This window comes from Calonectris borealis, chromosome 16, assembly GCF_964195595.1.
Source record: "Calonectris borealis chromosome 16, bCalBor7.hap1.2, whole genome shotgun sequence".
Classification (NCBI taxonomy): domain Eukaryota; kingdom Metazoa; phylum Chordata; class Aves; order Procellariiformes; family Procellariidae; genus Calonectris; species Calonectris borealis.
This window is the reverse complement of record NC_134327.1, coordinates 12,879,897-12,901,205: the sequence shown is the minus strand read 5'-3', so window position 1 is coordinate 12,901,205 and position 21,309 is coordinate 12,879,897. Positions and strand designations below refer to the sequence as shown.

The following is a 21,309-nucleotide window of genomic DNA, read 5'->3' as shown; positions in this document are numbered from 1 at the left end:
AACTACTTACTGCTTGAGTCTTTTGTACTCAAAGTCAGAGGTCCAAACACTTTCAGGACTTACGTCTGCTTTTAAGTTGTTTCTGAGATGCCAGAAACAACTTTTTCTGTACGTCAAGGACACGTGCTCGAGCCAGCATGTGCCTATTCTGTCCCTTTGTGCTCTAGGAATACGTCTCCAGATTTAGAACTCGAAAGCAAGGGCTGTTGAGACACAGCCCTGCTCAGATCCCACAGGCCCAGTTTCTGTGCCCTCTGAGGAAACACCTTTGAGCAGAACCTCACCGTCTGATCTTTCTATACTCTCAGAACCAAGGTACACCGTCCCTGTGTGTAATCACAGCAACTTCACGCTAAGAACTTAGAGCCTGCAGGACACTTGGAAGGGCATGCCTCGAACTACACAGATCATGCCTTGTTGCATGAACTGAGTAGAAAAGTCACAGGCTAGTTAAAAATATGCTTGTCTTCTCTCAATAATTAATTGTTTGGGGATTAATATGAGGTTTTGTGTTTTGAAAGTAAACTAATCCACTCGTTGGCTGGTGTGTAATGAAGGAGAACAGGCTACTGTCAAGCAGTCTGAAAATAGTGAAAATTAACTACATGAAGTGTCACGACTCACATATTTTATGTATATGAGTAATGTATCCTCTGTGGGTCAGAAGATGAAAATATTACATGGAAAAGAAAAAATGATGGCCACAAATTTAATAAAAGAAGCAGGCATACTTTGCTTTGGCATAATTTGGCACTTTTACTGCCTTACTGCTGGGCTGGGCCACTGCAAGAGAATCCACATTTGTGAACTCACAAACAGTATGAACCAAACGTTCTGCAGCCTCTGTACTCACAGAGCTAGCAAAGGGGAAAGAAAATACAATTAAAAATCAAAATACACTGAAATCAAAGAATTATAATTTGAAAGCACTGTTTGGTTATCCATTTCTTTTCCAGTCTTAACATTACAAGGCTGCTTGTGGTTCTCTAGTTCTTTGTCTGGACCTAGTTTTTAATGTCTTGATGTCAATAGTTAGAAGCTCAACTATTTTTTTTAGGCAAATCTGGATCAATAAAATGGATGCATATCCCAAACAACTGTATATTAAAGCAATGTTAAAAGGGACAAGACAAATACTGAGATACAAATTCACTAGTAAGTGGATTTTTTCTTGAGAGATGCCTAACTACTTCAGTTTTCTTTGGCTTCACAGGAGTTAAGACTGCAATCACTTCAAAGAACTGGGATCTCTGAGAAAGAGCATATTAAACCAGGGATCATAAAGTCTTGCAGAAAACATCCAGCCAAGGTCTCAATATCTATAGCAAAAAAATAATATATTAGTACCGGAGGTTTCCCATATACTTAATGATGTTACTAGAAAATAGTTGATCTATTTGAACTATTCTTGTTTCTTTCCTCCACAGGAAAACATTCTTCACTTTGTCTCTCTCCACTTTTTCATTCTGCTATGGGAAGCGTGCAGAGAGAAGGCCATTGAAAAAGCCATATAAACCCTCTGAGAATGCAATAAGCAGAATATGGCACTTCTAACATGACAAAACTGCCAGCTTAGGTAAGGGCTTGAAGTGCGTATAAACTCCAGCACCTCCTCAGGCAAAGAGAGTCACAGTCTCAACAACGGAGAAGAAGCAAAGGGAGTTTAGATCATAAATCTTGTTCAGATCTACAAGCTTTGCTGTCTGAATGCACAACGAGCAATTCAAGGGCCCCAACATCTTTAAATAAGTCAGACTAAGCCAGGAGTGCTTCTGCCCTGTGGTAACAACAGCTCAATATTTTGACTCAGTTTGCTCATCTAGCACAGTGGTCAGAAAGGACAAGGTGGATGATTTATCAACTCAGGTGATTCCATTAGTGCATACTTTTTCTTGCTGTTGTCTTAAGATTGCCAGGTTCTTGCCTAAACTCTGAAGTTTAAATTACATTAGCACTAGCTCTGATATTGCCGCATGGTGCTGTACTGCAAGGTGGTAGGCATATCCTCCTTGTTGTTTATTTGCTTCCCAGTTTCACTGAGCAAAATATTCTTCCTGGCAGTGACAGTGTCTGGTAGCGCTCAGAAAAGCAACAGCCATGTCCCAGGTATGGGCAAACATTCAGTTTGTAATACTTACAGGGTCCATTAGCTGCATTTTCAGCTGAAGTGGTAGCACCGCCTTCACACTGTGCCTCCTCTGCTTGTGTTGATAATACACTTTCAGAGGAGAGAACATGCTTTAAGCTATGGGTCACAGTGGACTGGGTAAAGAATGGGCCATCATCCAGGTGGGGACTTGACCCAGGTAGAAACAAGTGGGGCTTGAAACAGAAAGAACCAGTGCCATGCACCTCAGCCCTCCTCATTTCACACACTTCGTGCCAGCATTCATCAGTGAGGCCATGTCTTCTTCTGGCCTTTCTGTAAGCAGAAAATGGGGCTTACTGACTGGAGCTTACTATCAGTGCTTTTTCCATAACTACTTCTTCATTTACCAGAGCTGCCCAGATGTCACTCCCGTCTGCAATAAGGTCTTTATGAAGTAGTCCACTAGCTTCTCCAGCTGCCATACAGCTTTTCAGCTTTAATCTTCTGCTGTCTGTTTTCAGCGCCAGGGCCTCAGAAGTTCATGCTCCAGCCTTTCCCCCATGAGCTCCCCGTCTTTCTGCTCATAATTCAGTTGCTTTGTAGCCAATGAGGGAAATGGAAATAATGTTGCCCTCATTGCCTCTTTCTTTCTGTCCTCCAGTCCCCTATTTCTTCCATCTTTGAGTCTCCTCCTCTCTTATGGGAGATGAAGGAAGGAGAAATAGAAGCAGCTGTACAAGTATTTCTTCATCTCAGCAGAAAGAGAACGGGAGTTATAGGAAGACACAGAGATGGGGAAAACAGTAGAAATACAAAAAAGGTAAAGCTGGAAAACTGAGAAAGTAAAAGAAGGCATAGAAAAATGAAGTCATTAATATTATTTTATTTTATTTTATTTTTTATATTTTTATTAAATATATAAATAAATATATTATTTATATTTTTATTAAAACAACATAAGTTGTTTTAATTTCAGTCTAAGCCCAAAGAAGGGAGATGAACTGGAAATCTTGAAGCATGGAACTGGGCAGATAATAAGGAAACGGAGAAAGGGAAGGCATTGAGACTGTAAAAACCTCTCTCTCAAAAGCTTTTACTGGGGTGCTTACACCTATTGCTTATGCTCATTACAAAACATCTGAAGAAACACCAATAGGGATCATCATGTGCATTTGTGAGGTTCTGCCCAGTCCCTCAGCGGAGCAACAGAAGGCGTACTGCTGCAGATCTGCGGTAGTAAACAAAATTCTGTTTTGTCCTGTTTTTAGAACAGCTTCTGAATGATTAGATGAGGAACAGTGCTGCGGGGGAAAGAGGGAGGAGTGGACCTTTTCCTTTTGACAATTAGATGTGAGCTGTTGAAAGCTGCTTTCATGGATGAATGCATAGAGAACTAAGGACGTCTGGCAACCGATTTGTTTGATTGGTTTACTGTATACCGTAATTTCACTCTCACTTACAGACGAAGCATGCCTATCGCAGGAGTTGGACTTCATAGTTGTTTGAATTCTCTGCCAAAACAGAGAGCCTCAGAAGTCTGAAGAGGACTGAAGTAGGGCACAGACAAAGCTTGTGGGGCAGGAGTAACTGAGCTAATCAGAAAATACCGATCTGGGCACTTCACAGTTACATTGGGTCTGATTTGCAGGCAGCTTAGCATCTGCGGATTCCAGCGGGAGTCCTGAGTGCTCAGCTGTTCCGAAAATCAGGCCTACACAGTACGGGGGGCTCGGGGGTTGTTTGTCTCCATCCTACTGGTCTGACTGGCTTCTTGTGGGGCAATGATGACATCCAGTGGAGAGACTCGTGAATTACTGCAGTATTTTATATGTGGAATGAGCTGCTGCCGAGTCTCAAATTACAGAGGGCAAGATCCTGGAAGAGAAAATAACTTTCTCAATAAAGGTTCTGGGCGGTAGTGAATGGCTCATGACTAAGAGTCTTGTGCTGTTCTCCTCCTGACTTCTGCAATACCTGAAGTGTCTCCTCTTGCTAAGGAGAAGACGACTTGCTCTTTGGGGAAGTGTTGACAACAGCATCTCAGTGCGATTAACAGTCACACAGGATTCTCGCTTCCATGAAAGAGTTAAATTTTTTTGTTCTCAGTCTGTGACTCCTTGATCTTTTGGGCCATCTCAAGGCTTCTTAAAAATCTTAACTTTCTATGAAATCTGTCATTTTAGCAGTTTCCCTTACCCCTCTGTGCCACTTGCCCCAGTATGTGGTAGCGTAGGCTTGCCCCAGTGTTTGGTACAGGCCTGGGGCAGGGTAAGTTATCTGAAGCTTAAGCTGGATTAGATGTTTATGCCATAAATAATTGGAGGCACAGACAAAAGGAGTAATACAGAAAGGACCATGTAATCTCACAGAACTGAGGACACGTGTCTGTCTTTTATGATTTCGTTTTGCAGCCCCGTCTGGGATCCCAGCCCCTGCCAGGTGATCACATACCAGCTGCTCCTGAAAACGGATTTTTTTCCTCCAGTACCTCATCAGGAGACCAAGGGGATTTTCCTTCCGATGCGTACTTTGGTACTTTAATCCCCGCCTCATCATCAGCCCAGCACTGGATTGCTTCAACGAGCTTCACAAGGAATTACACCTGACGTCAATCAAGAAATTAAATTTCACCCAGAAAACCTCCACGCCTTGCAGCGTGCTTCAGCAGAGGGCCCAGCCCCGGCGCGGCTGCAGCAGAGGCCTCTCGCCGCTCTGGCTTAATAAGGCAGTAGGGATGCTGAAGTGCCCTGACCGCATGTACTCATTTGGTGGTGTCAGCAATGACGCATTCCTATATGTCACCGCGTGACTTCTACAACCTGACGGCTGAATCTCTCCGGTGTGAAATAACCCCCGCTGTGTGGTTTTCCCCAGCACGTTCCTAACACCGTCCCCCGGTTACCGCCGCCGAAGGGCCCGTTACAGGCGGGCCTCGGCGACCGCCTCAGGCCAACGGCCCGGGACACGACCTGACGTCACGCCCCGCGCGGCGGACCCGCCTTCTCCCGCAGCGAGGCCCAGGCCCCGCCCCCTGAGAGACCACCTCGCTCGGGAGCCCGCCCTCCCGCCTCTGATTGGTGCTTGCCCCGCCTCCCGCGGGACTGCTCCGCCCCCGTCCCCGTCCCCGCCCCCGCGCTGTCCCTCCCGGCTCTGCCCGCCCTGCCTTGCCTTGAGCCCTGTCGCCCGTTTACCCCCGCCCCACAGGTCGGCTTCTCCAATTGGAAGAGGGAGGCGTTGACCGACACTCCTGTCGCCCAATGAGGCGTAGCGTTAGCGGGGCGGGAGGGCCGGGCTGGCACCTCCCTCCGCAGGCGGCGGCGGCGCTCCCTGACTGAAGGGGCCGGGGGCTCCGCGTCCCCCCGCCCCGCCGCGCCTCAGTGGGACCGGAGGCGGCCGCTGGCTGAACCCGGGCCGAGGGGCTCGGGGGCGCCTTCCCGCCGCTCCCCAACCCCTCGGCGCCCCCTTGCCGCTCGGAGAGGAGCGGGGCGGCGGTGCCCCCTCCCCGGGCAGGGCCTGCGGGCCGCGCCCCGCCGCCGCCACCCCTCCCCCCGGCCGGCTGGCCTCCCCGGGCCGCACCCCGCCTCCCCTCCCTCCGCAGCGTCGCCCAGCCGAGCCGGGAGAAGGGGAATGGGCGGTCCCGGCCCTTAGCCCCCGGCTGCGGCAGCTGCTCCTCCTCCCGGGTCCCAGCGTCTCGGTGGCCTCCGCCCGATGCTGGCGGAGCTGGCTGGGGTCTCCGCGGCGTTGTGAGCGCTCCTGCCGTCCCGCAGCCGCCATGTCCGGCGTGGTGCGCACCCTGAGCCGCTGCCTGCTGCCGGCCGAGGCCACGGGCCGCGCTGGGGAGCAGCAGCGGCGGGAGGGCAAGGAGCGGAGCCGCGATGCGGAGCGAGAGGCGCGGCGGCGGAGCCGGGAGATCGACGCGATGCTGGCCCGGGAGAGGCGGGCCGTGCGCCGCCTGGTCAAGATCCTGTTGCTGGGCGCCGGCGAGAGCGGCAAGTCCACCTTCCTCAAGCAGATGCGGATCATCCACGGCCGCGAATTCGACCAGAAGGCGCTGCTGGAGTTCCGGGCCACCATCTACGAGAACATCCTCAAGGTGAGGGGCGGGAGGGGGCCCGGGCCGGGGGCGGGGAGCGGCGGCTCCAGCCGCCTTCGCCCAGAGCGGTCGGGGCGGTCGGGGATGGAGGCCGGCGCCGACACATCCCGCAGTTTGGGAAGTTTGGGCCGTGCCCAGAATCGCCGTCGGAAAAGGCTGTGAGCTCGGCCGGGGCGGCGGCTGCTCCCCGTGGGTTGCTCCGCCGCACCTCTCGGATGCACCCTCTCTTCGGGGAAGGGGGTTTCTGTGGTGCAGGTGTTTCGGAAGGCGTGTACCTTTTGTGCGACTGCCCTGCGGGCTGCGGGAGACGAGGCTCTGTGGGTTTCCAGCGTTATCCGTCAGAAGGCCTCGATAAAAAAAGGCTCAAAGGAAACTTCCCTGCAAAGGGGATAGAGAAAAGCTTTGTGGAAACTCAGAGGAAAGAGGATATAGGTGTGGCCTGTGCTCTGGAAAAAACATTGTGAGAGCATCCTCTAAGTCAGAATTGGAAAAACTTCGAAATTTGAAGAAATGAGGAGGAATTTCCATGCCTCTGCTAAGTACCCTGCGTCTGTGTACCTCGAGATGGGACAAGAAATGGGTCCCCGTATGGATGTTGTGGCTGCGAGTAGTTGTTACTTGGTACATCTTTAGAGACGGGGGAGCGTAGGCCCTGAGAGTTGGGTAGTGTGGGATGTTATCAAGCATAGCTCTGAAATGGAAATAGCTTTGTTTTGGTGCCTTTGCAAAAAAGTTTTTGTTCAATGCGTGTGCAGGGTTTGTAGTGATCGTAGTATATTTCTCTAGTGACTGGAGAATATAAAGGCTGCTGATAGAACCTACAGGTAGAGCCTTTGGTCTACAAACAACTAAAGAAAATCAGCCTTGACAAATACTGTTTCTTTCTGGTAAACAGGCTTTGATGCCCTGTGCAGGTAGAAGTGATTGTATTTCAGAAAATACCTAAAGATGCAGAAATAGCTCACTTAAGAATATATCTCTCTTCATCTTCATAACCTTTCTCTAAAAGAACTGCTGCTTTCCTGCCTATGTTTTTCTGTAGGACTATCTCCATTCTTATACGGGCATGGATTTGTGAGGCTCTGTGAGATTTCATAGAAAATGAAAGGGAACTGTGCAAGTTAAGGATAACGAGTTACTTCTGAATTTTCGTATTTGTTTTGAATAGAAGCTTTATATGCACTTAATAAGTGCATGCACACAATGATTTTTGGTTTTAAGAATGCTGCTATTCCATGAAGGGCTTTTGCTTCTATTAGTGAACAGGAAAATTGTTGACTAGCTTTCTTTTCCTTTTTTTTAGTCCATTTTCAGAAGTGTGTACATGTATTGCAGGAACCTGTTAACTGCAAGAAAGCTGAAGCTCAGAAGCTTCTCTTTCATTGAAGTTATGTAAGGAAAAAGAGTGTTATGAGTTTTTATCTATACACCCAGAAATAAGGAGTCTTGTTTTAGAGGTCTTAATGCTTATTTTGGTATTGCCAGTGATTTATTTGTTACTGCTACTGTTTTAAAGTAGTAGCTGCTTTTAAGTAAGCAATTTGTGAAAACGGGAAAAAATCTGAGACTCCTTTCTCTATAAGTTGTCTAAGCAATACTAGTTATGGTAAAATATTGTAATATTTTATATATGCAGAAGGTATAGAGTTTTCAGCAGTAGAATTTAGTGTGCTTTGGAAAGGAAAGTGCATGTCTCCATCTTGTAGTAGAGGAGGCTGAGTTATGCACTTGAAACACTTGAGTGCTGGATGGCTTTGGGCAAATTTGCAGAACTTGGAGTAGAATCCAGGTCCTCAAGGTAGCAGTCAGGTGTTCTGATTTCAAGACCGGTCGTTAACAACACTTCTTGGACTGTTGTCAGCTGAACACCTTTTTAAGCCTCCTAATCATCAAACTAAAATTTGGAAGTATTTTTAAAGTGAGTTAATATTTTTCAACAGATCGCCCTTTTGGCCTTGCAGATCGTGATTTGAGAGCGTTAGGTTAGGCTATCCTTCTAGGTACATGGGTAGCATCTGTCAGACTCTTCCTTCTCTTATTTCTCTGGATGACAGAGATGGCTCTTGCATATAAGAATACAGTTTACTCTTCACCCATAGGTTTTGGGGAATGGCTTGGGAGTGGTCGCTATGGAAAGAGTAGGCAGAAGGAGGGAGAGCAAACAAAGGGAACTAAATGAGTTTTCTGTTGGGAAGGAGGTCTGAGACAGGAGTGTGGGGAGAAAGCAGTAGATGTTCTATTTGAATTTTGCTTATCTGAAAGAAACCTGATAACACCTGCCATAATCATCAGGAAGAAATCAAATACCAAGATAGAATTACAGGGCTTTCAAAACAGAGTGATGTTGTCAGTACACTTATTTTAGGGTAGTTGTGTAATACTTTCTTGTATTAAACTTTGTTCTGTGGAAAACCAGAAAATGTTTCAAGTAAACTTATTTTGCTTCTTTGATGTAAATTGTCAAGTGAACCTGATTGCCATTCTTTCTATAATAAAGTGTTTAGACTGCAGGTTCTTTTCACTTTTTCAGGAAGTTCAGACTAGAATGATCATCCATTAAGACTAAATGGAGCGGAGATCCCCATGCATCTAACTTACAAGAAAGGATATAAGATGAATTTTTATAATACGATACGTGGACAATGTGAAATGAAAATGATCCTATCAAATAGCATATAAATCTGTTTGACGTCGTGAAGTACAGCTGCAGCAACCTTAGCCCCTTTTTCCACACAGTTCTCAGCATGGTCAAACAATGGTTCTGTTAAGCTTCTACAACGCTGAGATCTGAGTTAGAAATGCAGTGTAAATCTCTGGGATTAAATGGTCAATTTTCATTTTCCAACCATGACTAAACTTCTCTCTGAAGGAGGAGGATTACTACTCTCTCAATAGTGCTTGATATTTCTAAAGTGCTTATTGCAGTGGTATTTAGGCAGTCTATACAGCTTACAGAGAATGAAGGAACTGATTCAGAGAACAGAACCTGAAACCTCTTCGAAAATAACAGTGCTAAGTATGAATTGACGTTAGTGTCAGCTTCTACTTTATTTTGAGTTTTCAGCTTCGCGCTTTTCTGATATCATCTTAATGCTGAGTTCTTTCCTTACTCTGTTCTCTCCATTTCTCATCCCCTGCTTTGGGAAACCCTAGTTAGAAACGAAATGCTGAAACGAAATAAATCTATGATACAGAATTTACTTTTCCGTTTAGTACAGGTGATGGTTCAGGGCCTTGCTAGCTTTTTCTGGCATTTGTGGGACAGTCTTCAAATACATTAGTTTTGCTTTGGTTTAAGGTAAATAGTCATCGGTTAACTAGGGTTTTGCTTGTTAATCGAGGCTAAGTTTCAAAGTAACTTTTTGGAACTTTTTGATGATTGAAGTGAAAAGCAGTAGTGTTAATGTTCTGGTATGAGTACACAGGCTGCATGACTTTAGCACACCCACCTGGAAAAGGAAAGTGGATAGGAGAGGGCTAGCTGCTGCAGCATGAATTTTAAGGTGACTCTTGGATATACAGAGGAACTTGGAAAACTTTTGTGTACCTTAAGTTTCAAATCTAAGAAATGGCTGGTGGTGTTACATGAGCGTTTTGATGCCTTCCAACTGTAGCTGAAGGAATAATCTTTCAATACCTTCCAAAATGGGTGGGTTGGCCTTGCTACTCTACTTGCTTCCTTTGATAACAGTTAAAGAGCTTAGATACCTAATGAATCATGGCTCTGATGTTCCTTGTCCAAATGTTTTTTTTTTTTCAAGTATGAGAATATCATGCTGCTTGAAAAAACTTGGTTTAGCTGCAAAAGAAAATAATTAATCTACAAGCTCCAGAGTGGTACTTGCACCAGCTTGTTAGAGAGATTTCAATCTGAAGAGAGAAAAAAAAATCAGCTTTTAAAAGCCTGAAGTATAATCTGTTGAGGTTTTTTTGGTAATATTAGTTTCCATGTTGAAAATGGGAAGGCCAGCTCAAGGTTTCAATACATCTGTGAGTGTTTTCTTGTTGTCTGTGGGCTGAATTGTGACGATTGACTCGGGAATTGAAAAGCCTGGAATTGCGGAGGAAAGGACTACTCAGGAAATGATGTGTAACTTCATTTGTGGGCTCTGGGTGGGGAAAAAAACAACCAACGATTTTGAACACGAAAACTCCCTCAGGATATGTATCTTTGGCTTTTGAGTGCAGTTGCAATATACGTGGGCATACCCAAGAGCATTTCTCCTCGGCAGCTTGAATATGAGTGACAGTGAAGCGGACAAAATGAATAGCCTGTGCTGAAGTCCATTTTAAGAAGAACTCTGGACTTCTACAACCTATACTAAAGCTAGACTGCTACTCCTTCATTGTTGCAGGTACTGTGTAAACCTTGAATGGGCTTATGTTGTGTTTATGGTCTCTGACTATAAGGTAGTTGTCTCTTGTGTCATTGAAAAACAGAACAAGAAAACTTGCTTGCAACTTGGAGGTTTCAGCCAGGTACAGATACAAACTCTGGGCGGTGGGAAAAGAATATTCCTCAACTTAGTTGGGAGCTACGCTTTAAGTGACCAGATTACCTAGTCACTTATAATGCAAGCATATTTCTTCTAACAGCCTACAAATGAAGGGGGAATATATCTTTCCGTTATGTGAGCTCTAGTTACTCTTTAAATTGGCTTGACTCCACATTTACTTGGGTTTACATGCAAATGAATTTGGTAACCCGTTAGGAGGTGATGATAGTGGCACTCAATCTGTTACTTCAGAGTTGGGATCTAGCTGTACTTGAGTAGTTGGTCACAGGACAGCGTCAATCTCATTTCTGCTGGGACAGCTTCTTTGAAAGGAATGTCAGGGAGAATACTCTGTAGGAACTGTGGCTAATCAGGAGCTTTTCCATTAAATTTAACATACAAGTGCTGAAGTTCCATGATAGAACTGGTATTTAAATCTGGTTCTCTTTGCTTTGTGCTTTTACCGTGTAGTGGTTATTTTAATATGAAAAATAATATTCACAGAATAATGTAGAAAAGAAAAAACCCCTTAGTCTTGTTGGTTTTCCTGTTCCAGATTCATTTAATCAATGAAACTCTTACTAACGTCCAGTTGATTTATTTTCTGTGTCTTAAATATAAATTCCATCAGCTCTGGTGATCTGTTTGCATTTGAGGTGTCTCTTGGTTGGGTGAGGAGAGAGCAATCAGTCTTCATCATGGTGGATAGTGGAAGAGGAGTAATGGTCAATAGTAAGTGATAAATATTCATTGTTGTTCCAAAATAGAGCTTACAATGCTCTTGTGATGTAGTCATTAGTATTGCAGAACACGAGCTAGTCCCTAGAGACTGTAGACACATACTTTGATGTTTTCCAGACAAAAGTTTAGTCACTTGAGTGACTAAATTTGGGAGCTTACATTATATTCAATTTGTTGAGTATACATATATTTTTATAGTTAACTTGGAAACAGTATTGGCAAAGAAATTAGCAAATTGAGCTACTAAGAATGTTTACAAGAAAACTTTGGAGCAAACTAGTACACATTGTTTGAAAAAGTGAGTTCAATACAAATTGCAACAAGAGAAGAAACTAGAAGGAATCGGAGGCTGTAGAGTTTCCAAATGAGTTTCCTTCATTTGCATGGGTGTTTTTCACCCTCGTGGGGGTGAGGAACTGGTCTTATCCAGCGTTGAAGGCCCCTCCCTCTCTACCCTTCCCTTCTGTCTAAGCACATCTGCTGGGTACTGTGGCAGTATATTTACGAGGGCAGCATGACAGGGTCTTGCCAAAGCTGATGGGGTTACTTTTGGAATTGTAGATCCTGCTTCTGCTCCATTGAAAGCATGAACTAATTATGAACTAGATATTAGTGTCATGGTCTCAGGAAAAGGAGAAACATGGTAATGTAATTCTGAAAGCATTAACTCAGAACTGTTTTTAAGGTCCTGCACCAGTCGTCGCCTCTGAGGTCATCATCTCTCTACTTTGTGCCTAGTTGCAAGTAAAGCTTGCAGTGAGAGTATTTTTTCTTCTGCTGCATTTATCGTCATTTTGCTGGATTCAGTCAAAGACAAGGACTCTTTTCAGAGTTTCCAGACAAGCAGACATCACTGCAGCTCCCAATTCAGAGATTCAGTGGCTAATCCAAATGTTTCTTAATGTTTGTGTTCCTGTGGACTAAGTAAATGACACTTCCCCTTTGTTCTCATTTTTTATTCGTATGTTGGGCTGGAAGGTAGGTCATCTTTACTGTTTACCCTGCTTTCACCTGGGTGGTACTGGAATATGTGAACAGTGAGAATATATGCATAACTGGTGAGCCTTTTCGTTGTCTAACTGGGCTAACTGGTGCTGCTCCCACCCCTACACTTGCATCTGTCTCACCTTACAGCAAACTAATATAGGCGGTGGAAACCACTTTTTATATAAATGAATAGGGTTTTGGTGATGTTTGCTCACTGGATTGGCTTGTGGGCTCAGACAAATGACAAACCTATCAAAGAGGAGAGGGTGGAACTACACTACCAGGAAAGATGCCCCTTTTGATGGTACCTAGTTGTTAGACTGACTGCTCTGAAATATGAAACCTTATCCTTAATGACATTGGGTTCTTGGCTGCTGCTTGGCTATAATGTTCCAAGGACATAGATCAAATAAAAACACCATTAATGCTTTTACGATAGCATGCTGTAAAAATTTGATTGTCTTGCTATTACCTTGTTAGTAGTAGATCACCTTCTTCCCAGTGTTCCATGGCAATTTAAAAAAAAGTGCATGCAACTATATTTGCAAACACTGACAACTTTTTATTTTTAAAAAATTGTATTTAAAAAGACATTTTCAGAAGGTTAAGAGACGTTTTCTAAAAATACAAGTAGGTTACATTTTATCATCTTTCTTTACTTGCCAGTAAGCATTGCTGCTGAAAAGTCCAGTCCCATCTATGGCTGTGTGATTCAGCTTTCTCTGTCTTGTATTGGCACCAGTGATCACGGAGCTGTTGTAGATTTGCCAGTCCAGCTGGACTTGTGTTCATATAGCTGCATCGCTTTGTACTGTTCCACTGGCTCAAAGGGTATATTAGAAATATCTTGCTACGGTGGGAGCACTCGTTTTGGCATTAGCTCAGATTTATATTAGTCTCTGTAAATTGTGATCCCCAGACTTTGCCAGTTCCTTCTCAACAACGATGAGGAAAAACAACAGTAGGAAACACGTTTGAATCTCCCTGTTGCCTGCAATGTTCATGTTGGTTTACAGCCATAGGAGAAGAAAGCATTACCTATTAGCTGTGACTTGGAGTCCCCTGATCAAGTATTCAGCAGTGATCAGCACTTTTCTCACAACAACAGTTCCCATAAGTGATATAGATGCTGGAGATGTAGGGCTTTGGTATGAGGTTGAGCAGTGTATTAACGGTAAAAGCTTAAAAAGTAGCTGCTGCAGTATTTCATGTGTAACGGTTACTCTGTTGTCTGTGATCTCCTACCCCATAGTAGTTCTTTAAAATTATTTTGAGAAAATGCACTGTAGGAGACTTTTCTATTTGTATACAAACTCTTAAGTAGTTTTGCAAGTTCTCTCCAGACACTTAACTAAAATAATCAAATCTTTTGATCTCTTGATGTTGGTTTGCACGTGGAAGAACCTGCACTTGCTTATGAGCGAGCGTCCCCCCAAACCTATTGTTTCCTTTATGCGTTTGGTGCTTAACTGTGGTGTGTTCTCTCAGCCTCTGAGTTGGGCCATCTGGTGAAAGGTGGGGGATTTTTAGGGTAATGAATACTTGAAGTACTGGAGTATGTGAGTAATTTAAAACGTGGATGCTGTGTTTTATGCAGTAGTGTAACTACTGATGTAAGATATTCTTAAATCAAGCTGTTCTTTAAGTACTGCAACACTTCTTTTCATGTATTGGCAAGTATCAGTGGTGTCAAGTGACATTACCTGGTGATAACCTTTCTAATAATTCCCACAAAATAATTTAATTAATTATTATTTAAAAAGACAACCTGGATGTTTTTCAAAGCTAGAACGCTTTCAAAAGTAAAGGAGAAAAAATATATTTGAGCCAGTCTTAGTAACGAGCATTTTGTAAATGCTCGTAAAACCTTCATACTGCTGGTGAGTAGCAAACATTCTGCTTAGTGCCTAACAGCTGTGCTCTGTCAGGCCAAGGATCTAGCGCTTTGTCTCTGACATGAAAAAAAAAACCCAGCCCAAAAACGGGTACAAGAACAGAGCAATGTGATACTTTCATATACTCTTCCAGTTATTGGCAGCCTTTGATTTCGGAAACTCCTTGAGCCAGGAGTTGCATCTGGAATGTAAGTGTATAGTCCTTTCTGGATCTTTCTTCCATCAATTTGTCTTGATTGCTTTTTGAGTCTGTTTATACTTTTGGCCAACATCCTATGTAAATGAATTTGTCTCACTGGGGGGTGTATAGCAAAAAACTTTCTTTTAGTTTAACCTTCTGCTTGATAACTGTGTTGCTGTACCAGTCGTACTTGTGTAGTGAGGGGTGGGGAAAGAATAGTCTTTTTCTACCCTCTTTTTCCAAGTGGTTTGTAATTTCTGTAGACTTCTGATATACCATGTCTTAGTCATCTTTTTTTCGAAGCTGTGGATTTCTAGGTCTATTTAGTGTTTTCTTCTGTGTAAGATGCGATCTAACTCATGAAGTTCTGTTTGTCACATGCTTGTTACACCTTTTTTTTGTTCTACCCTATCTCCATGCAGGTGTTGTGCATGCCCAGGATTTGTACTGTGACTTGAATATGTTAAAAATTATTAGGAAAGTAATGGAACAGAGAACTTCCTATTTTTCCTCCCTAACTGCTGCTTCTAGTATGCTGTTATTTTGCTATTATTTTTCTAATGCCTGACACTATCCTTATCTGTGAATTTTAATTCTTTCCGCTTGGGCTTATTCTGTGTCCTGCTTTGATTGCAGCACAAAAGCTTTAGATCAGTTGAACTGTTCAGAAGCTTATTTCATATTAAAAGTTGTTGCCACATTTTTTTTTCACATTCCAAATTTGAAAACAGAATGGTAATTGGCAATATTCAGTCTTCTGAATGAAAGAGTGAATTGACATTTTCTATAGTAGCAGAAAATCAGAAAAACTGTCATAGCAATGTTGGGAAGGCTTACTGTGAAATGAGCACTGCAGTGAAAATAGTCTGGTGTTTAATATATTAAACTATTCTGTTCATTCTATAATAAGTGAAAATTCCAGGAATTTTAACTAAATTTAATCTTCTAAATGAAATCTTTACCTCTGGGCATCAGCAGTACGTATAAATTTGTAAGCAGTTTTACCTACAGATAAAAACGACTCTAGCTATCTCCCATGATGGTCTTTTTGGAGGAAAGAGGTATGGAAAGTGGTTCTGAATGTGTTTCCAGAAAAAGGGAACCTTTTCTATGGTAACTTGTACTGCAGATTAATGGGGCAAGGATTATCAAATGCTCCTTGTGGCAGCAAAAAATAGTGTTACCAGTAACTCTGAAATGCGAGAATAGCAATACATGGGATCTAAATTTGGCAATTTCCCTGTTTCTCCTCATCTTTCTGACATCTGCTTGTAGCATTTATAGAACTGTTTTGTGGAGATGGAGAAATGTTAAGTTTAGATTTGCTTTACTGGGGATCTTGCTGAGTCACAAATACTTTTAACTGCTAAAGCTGGGGGAAGAAACATTGGCTATTTTGCTCTTTATGTAAAGCTTTTACTCCTGATGCATTTTAGGTGTATATCTCAAAGCTGGTGTGTTCTACAAATTCTGATTTTTGAGAGGTGCTGTTCCTGTGGATATGCATAGGACAGCATTCCTGCTAACCCGTTTCCTAATTTTTTAGGTTCTGCTTTCAGTGTTTAAAATTGACCTTCTACATGTCTCTATGTATGTCTCTGTTTTGTCAGTGCTCATGCTGATGTATTTGCATCTGAATCTGCCACTTTGTCCCAGATCGGGCTCTGTATGTGATGTGGTGGTAACCATTTTTCTCTCAGTCAGAGGAAGGTGCCAATGCTACGCGCCCCCCGTGGGTAACCCTATGGTATTTAATGCACTTGCATAGGGTCTGTTTAGTCTAATGCACTTGCGTAGGGTCTAAGTTTAGTTCCCTCTCTTGCCCCAGGGAGATTCAAACCTGCATTTCCAAGGAGCAGCAGCCAGCAGATAAGTGACTATTCTGGGACTGCAGCAGTCTCTACACCCTTAATTGAAACTCTGTTCTGTGGTTTTCTCCAAATGATGAAACTTTCCTTAACAACAGTCTCTCGAGATCCTGCGTATCTCCAGTGGGAGCAGGAAAAGGCAGAGCGACAGTGTGGGGAAATGCACCGAGACTGAGGTCCCACTACCGCTTATCCGAACAGGAATTGTGCGATCTTGCCGTCGTTCCTTTGAGACGCTCTGAAGGGACTGGGGTAGCTGTGGGATGGGTAAGGGTTAAATCAGTCCGAAAGCTGTAAGATGGAAAAGCTGGAGCTGAGCGGCTGGGGGAGATGGTTGCAGAGAGCTGGAGCCGAAGCAGGTGAAAGGTCAGAGCTGGCCTGTGTGGGCTGGGAGCTCCGCGCAGGGCCTGCGGCGTGGGGAGGTGGTGGTCGCTGGCCGACACACAGCGCTGATTAACCGTTTCTGTTCATAAACATTTCTCGCTGAACAGAAACAAACTTGGCATTAAATACCTAGAAATAGCGGTGTCCCGCCAGTCTTGGATACCACAATGCTTTGGAAAAAATTAATCTCGAAGTTGTCAGCCGGGGGTAGGGGGAGCTGACACTGGCTTTGAATTGCACCCGGGATGGTGCTCTGTGCAAGTGATGGGTTTGCAAAAGTGTCTTAAGGTCGTGAGATGTCATGCAGGCATCTGCAATTCAGAGACAGAACCTTGTAAGTGGGTTTTTTTTTTCCTTCATGCTTACATTTGTTAACACTGTTCAAATAATGCAGATCTAAAGACTTCTGTTAATAAAGGGATAAACTCTGTAACTAGGAATGAGAGTTAGCTTTTGGTCTGTATGACAGAGTTACTAAATAGTTATGTCTGGAATTTAAAGCAGCAGTTTGTAAATATGTTCAATTTTAGTCTTTTCATGGTATTGTGGAGATACATTCTCTACTTTATAAAAAGAAAGTAACAATCACTAAAGAATCATAAATATTTACATTTTTGGGAAACTGCACTTCAGGAACACTGTTGCATAGTGACAGCCGCGATGCTTCTCTTTGGGTTCCTATTCTGTGACACTCACACTAAGTTGCGTCTCACTTCCCTCTCCAATCTTAATTTCCGTTGGGAAAGTTACTGTTCTTGTTGTGTGGTGTTGTTAAAGGACTGGAGAGGTGAAAGGTTCAAGTGTTAAGAAAACATACGTGCAGTTGTGATAGCTTAAAGTATGCAAAAAAAAAAAATCAGTCCAATAATGTGGAGATTCATGTGAATAACTGTGAAAACAGAACTTCAATTTTGTTTTTTTTATTTTATTTACTTTCATAAACTGTAAAACCAAAAGATCAACACAATGAGAAAAGTAGTTTAATATACCCCACAAATTTTACTTGTGAGTTAGATGGTAATTGAGATGCTAAGCCACCATTAACAGATCTATCCATTATTAAAATGGTGCTTACTATTGAGAAATAACTATTGGCCATCTGAAAGTATTTAGTACAGGTGTAGTTAGATTCAAGACTGACGTTTCAAAGTTACTTAACCTCATGTGCTTGGCTTGTTGCCATAAATATGAAATTGAGTTTCCATAAAACCTGCAAAATGTGAAATTAAGCAGTCTTAGTAATCCTGAGTTAAATTTGAGAACTAGATCACTTTCCTTCCAGATTTTTTTTTTCCAGAATTAGAGTACCAAAACCTACTTCTTAGGTGTGGCAAGTTCAAAAGTGAGCTGGTGCTGATGGAAAACTGCACCTGCTTTGCTGAGCCTAGTAGCTTGAAATCTCTGCTGTGTCTTCAGTCCTCTTGCTGCTGGGCTTTCCTACTGGAGGTGGCCATTTGGATGAAAGTGTCTCAACGGAAGATGCTAATTTACAGCAAATTTTCAAGAAATCTGTGAAGTTTGATAGGTGTGTTGTATAGTATCCAAGTAGATGGTGTCAAAATCGTGCTTTACAGCAACGTGCTTTTTGGATCTTGCTAGTTTGCTATCTTTTTAACCTAAATGTTTAACTAGTTGGTGGGTGCATACAGCACTGGAAATTACTAAATTTCCTCAATTTTGGATGCTCAATATATTTTGCTTCACCAGAATATACAGTATGTTCTTTCAACAATATTTTTTAATGCTCTTCTGATCTATCTCCTAAAGCTTGAGAAAGCTAGTATGTCCTTTTTGGTATCTAAAACCCATATCTAAAACCCAAATGCAAAGAAAAAGATGGAAGAAAATGGTTTCAGGCATGGTGTCACTCTTAAAACTACAGCTGTGAGAATTATACATTAGTTCCCGGACACTTTTCTTCTGCATTGGATGTTTACTTTTATTATCTGTATTATTATTATTTTTTCCACCTGGAGAAATATATTGTGGCTAAGTTGCTTACACAAGCAAGCTTTTTCTGTCTTATTTCTGTTGGAGATGTTGCAATAAACAACGTTTATGGTTCTCTCCTGAGTTCAGTCTCACCAGAATAGTGTCAAAAAAAAAAAAAGCTTCAAGTACTTCTGAGTCCTTGTTCTTTTACACTTTAATCTTTTTATCACTGACTTTCTTATCTGAATCATTCTTTAGGGTTGCAGGGTTCTGGTTGATGCACGGGACAAACTGGGGATCCCTTGGCAGTACACCGAGAATGAGAAGCATGGAATGTTTTTGATGGCTTTTGAAAACAAAGCTGGAATGCCCATAGAGCCTGCCACCTTCCAGCTGTACGTACCTGCACTGGGCGCGCTGTGGAGGGATTCGGGAATCAAGGAAGCCTTCAGCCGTCGGAGCGAGTATCAGCTGGTGAGTATGTCCATCTTCATGGTGGAAGGAAAAAAGTTCCCTGCTGTATAAATCGCTCTTCAGTTGAAAGATTGCTTGCTACGTGCAGGATTTAGCCATCATATGAGCCGTTTGTAATAATGCTGTTAATCTGAGCACTTCAGCAGCAGAAACAAGTGGTAATTGGAGCCAAACTTGAAAAACTACATGGCAGTAAGAGGGAGTGGAAAAGTGCACATGACTGGATAGACTGGAAGAGCAAGGGGAACCAAAAAAGGCAGGAATTGGTTGAACTAAAAATATTTTAGCAGCTCAGTAGGTCTGTTCATAGTAGGTCACTGATGAAGGCACACTTAATTTGTAACTTTCCAGTCCTGCCAGCTTGCACTATATTGATACTGGCAAACTATTCCTGCATGCAGATCTTTTGAAGTGAATGCAACACCCATTCCGGCTGCTGCTATTTGACTGTTTCTTTTCATCCTGACATCTGCAAGTGAAACTTGGATAAGCAACTGAAAGATGACAGTGAGCTTAAAAATGTGCTATCTTCCTTGCTTTCTTGTTATTAGGTTTTCATGCTCTTGTGCCAAAATAGCTGCACTTCTGGTATGGAAAATGTTTCTGACAGCTGTTCATAATCCACTCCTTTTTCTTCCTATGTACAAGATGGAGATGGTTTTTTCTCTCTTTTTCTTCTCTGTTCAGTGAAACAAGGTACTGATCCATGCACCTTAGTACCACTGTCACTAGTTCATGGAAGATGATATGGGATGATATCCTAATTGCTCTAATAAATGTATCTATGATTTTGACATTAATTATGCTTTAATCTGCAGGTAGAATTCTTTGTTTCGGATGTTCTGTCCCCAGACTTCATTCAGCTTTTTTTTTTTTTAAAAAAAAAGGCAGTTAAAGGTGAACTACTTCATGCCTGGATATGCTGTCAATGTTTAATTAGTGGAGTTAGGTAGAGGATAGAAACGTGGCTTTGTATAGTCTCCCTTAAACTCTTACAAAGGAACTCGATATAGCTGTAGAAAAACTAGAGAAATTCAGCAGTGAAATTCTTGTAGTTTGTTTCCTCATGCTGCTCCTCTGCATGGGTTCTCTAAAGTCTAATGCTGTAGTTAAACTCATGTTACAGCCCTTTGGTACTCATCTGTCTCCACTAATAAGATACCTTTTTGAGTCTTGTTGTTGCATATTTTTGAAATCTGTCTCTGAAGTATCTTGAGACTGGTAAATGGCTAAAGAATAAATAAAATGACGAGGTAAAATTGTCACAGGATGATTGTATAAACCTCATTTCCTTAGGCTAAAAATGTAAGAATTTCCATGTTACAGCACTGGGGATGGGGAGGAGGATGTGCAGGAGGGAGAGAAAATAGATTAATTGTTCCATAATTCCTAGCGTCTGTAGACACAGACTACGACTTTGCTGTTGTAAGCACTGTTCAAACGTGGAATAAAAAGGTGGTTCATGCCATAGGGAACTTGAATTTAACATGAGAGAACTACTAAGAGAATCCAATATAATAAGAAATAATTGCATCAGCAGCCTGTTAAGAATGTTTTTTTTTTCCTGGGAAATGCTATGATCAAGCATGGGGTTTGTTTTTAAGGGGAGATTCAGATTAGGATCATGTGGGAGGTTCATTCCTGTGCTGGTTAGCAATAAAATTGCATCAAACTGGAAAAAAGAAGCCCAGTTTGTTGAATAAATAGCATTCCAAGACTAGTAGGCCTACCTCTGCATTCTCTGGCTTTGAGGATTAAACAGGAAATACCAACAAATAAAAAAGCCCCACAAAAACCAAGCACACAGGCATGCAAATGATCATTTAATATGCTGTCATCTTCAACATCATGGTATAGTTCTATCATGCATCTTTTTGGATGGCGTTCATATAACCTGTTTAATGTTACTGGGGCAACTGGAACTGCTGCAGGCACCAGAACTGTTAACTGGCCAATAGTGCAACAGTATGGTGTACTACAAACATACCGTGTAACTCGGTCCCACTGCATGCATCTGTGGCACTAACAGCTTGAAAATCCTGGGTGTTATTATTTTACTGTGCAGGCTGCACCTCCAGGAGATTCTAAAGTACATCACTTGTAAATAAAAAGCACTTACTGCATGAAAGTTTTAAAAATGTAATAGGTTGTTCTCAAGGATACAAATGC

General features: G+C 42.6%; 2 protein-coding genes across 2 annotated transcripts in view; one reads left to right on the top strand and one right to left on the bottom strand.

The window, feature by feature from the left end:
* Positions 1 to 21,309, bottom strand: part of EIF3B (eukaryotic translation initiation factor 3 subunit B) — a 396,012-nt gene that overhangs the window by 8,231 nt on the left and 366,472 nt on the right. The gene's annotated exons all lie outside the window — the stretch shown is intronic.
* The window catches only part of GNA12 (G protein subunit alpha 12), a 44,789-nt gene continuing 28,884 nt past the window's right edge, over positions 5,405 to 21,309 (top strand). The window contains exons 1-2 of the mRNA XM_075165309.1: positions 5,405 to 6,182; positions 18,925 to 19,140. Coding sequence (XP_075021410.1) covers positions 5,862 to 6,182; positions 18,925 to 19,140 — 537 coding nt within the window. The 5' untranslated portion in view covers positions 5,405 to 5,861. The remainder of the gene's footprint in view (positions 6,183 to 18,924; positions 19,141 to 21,309) is intronic.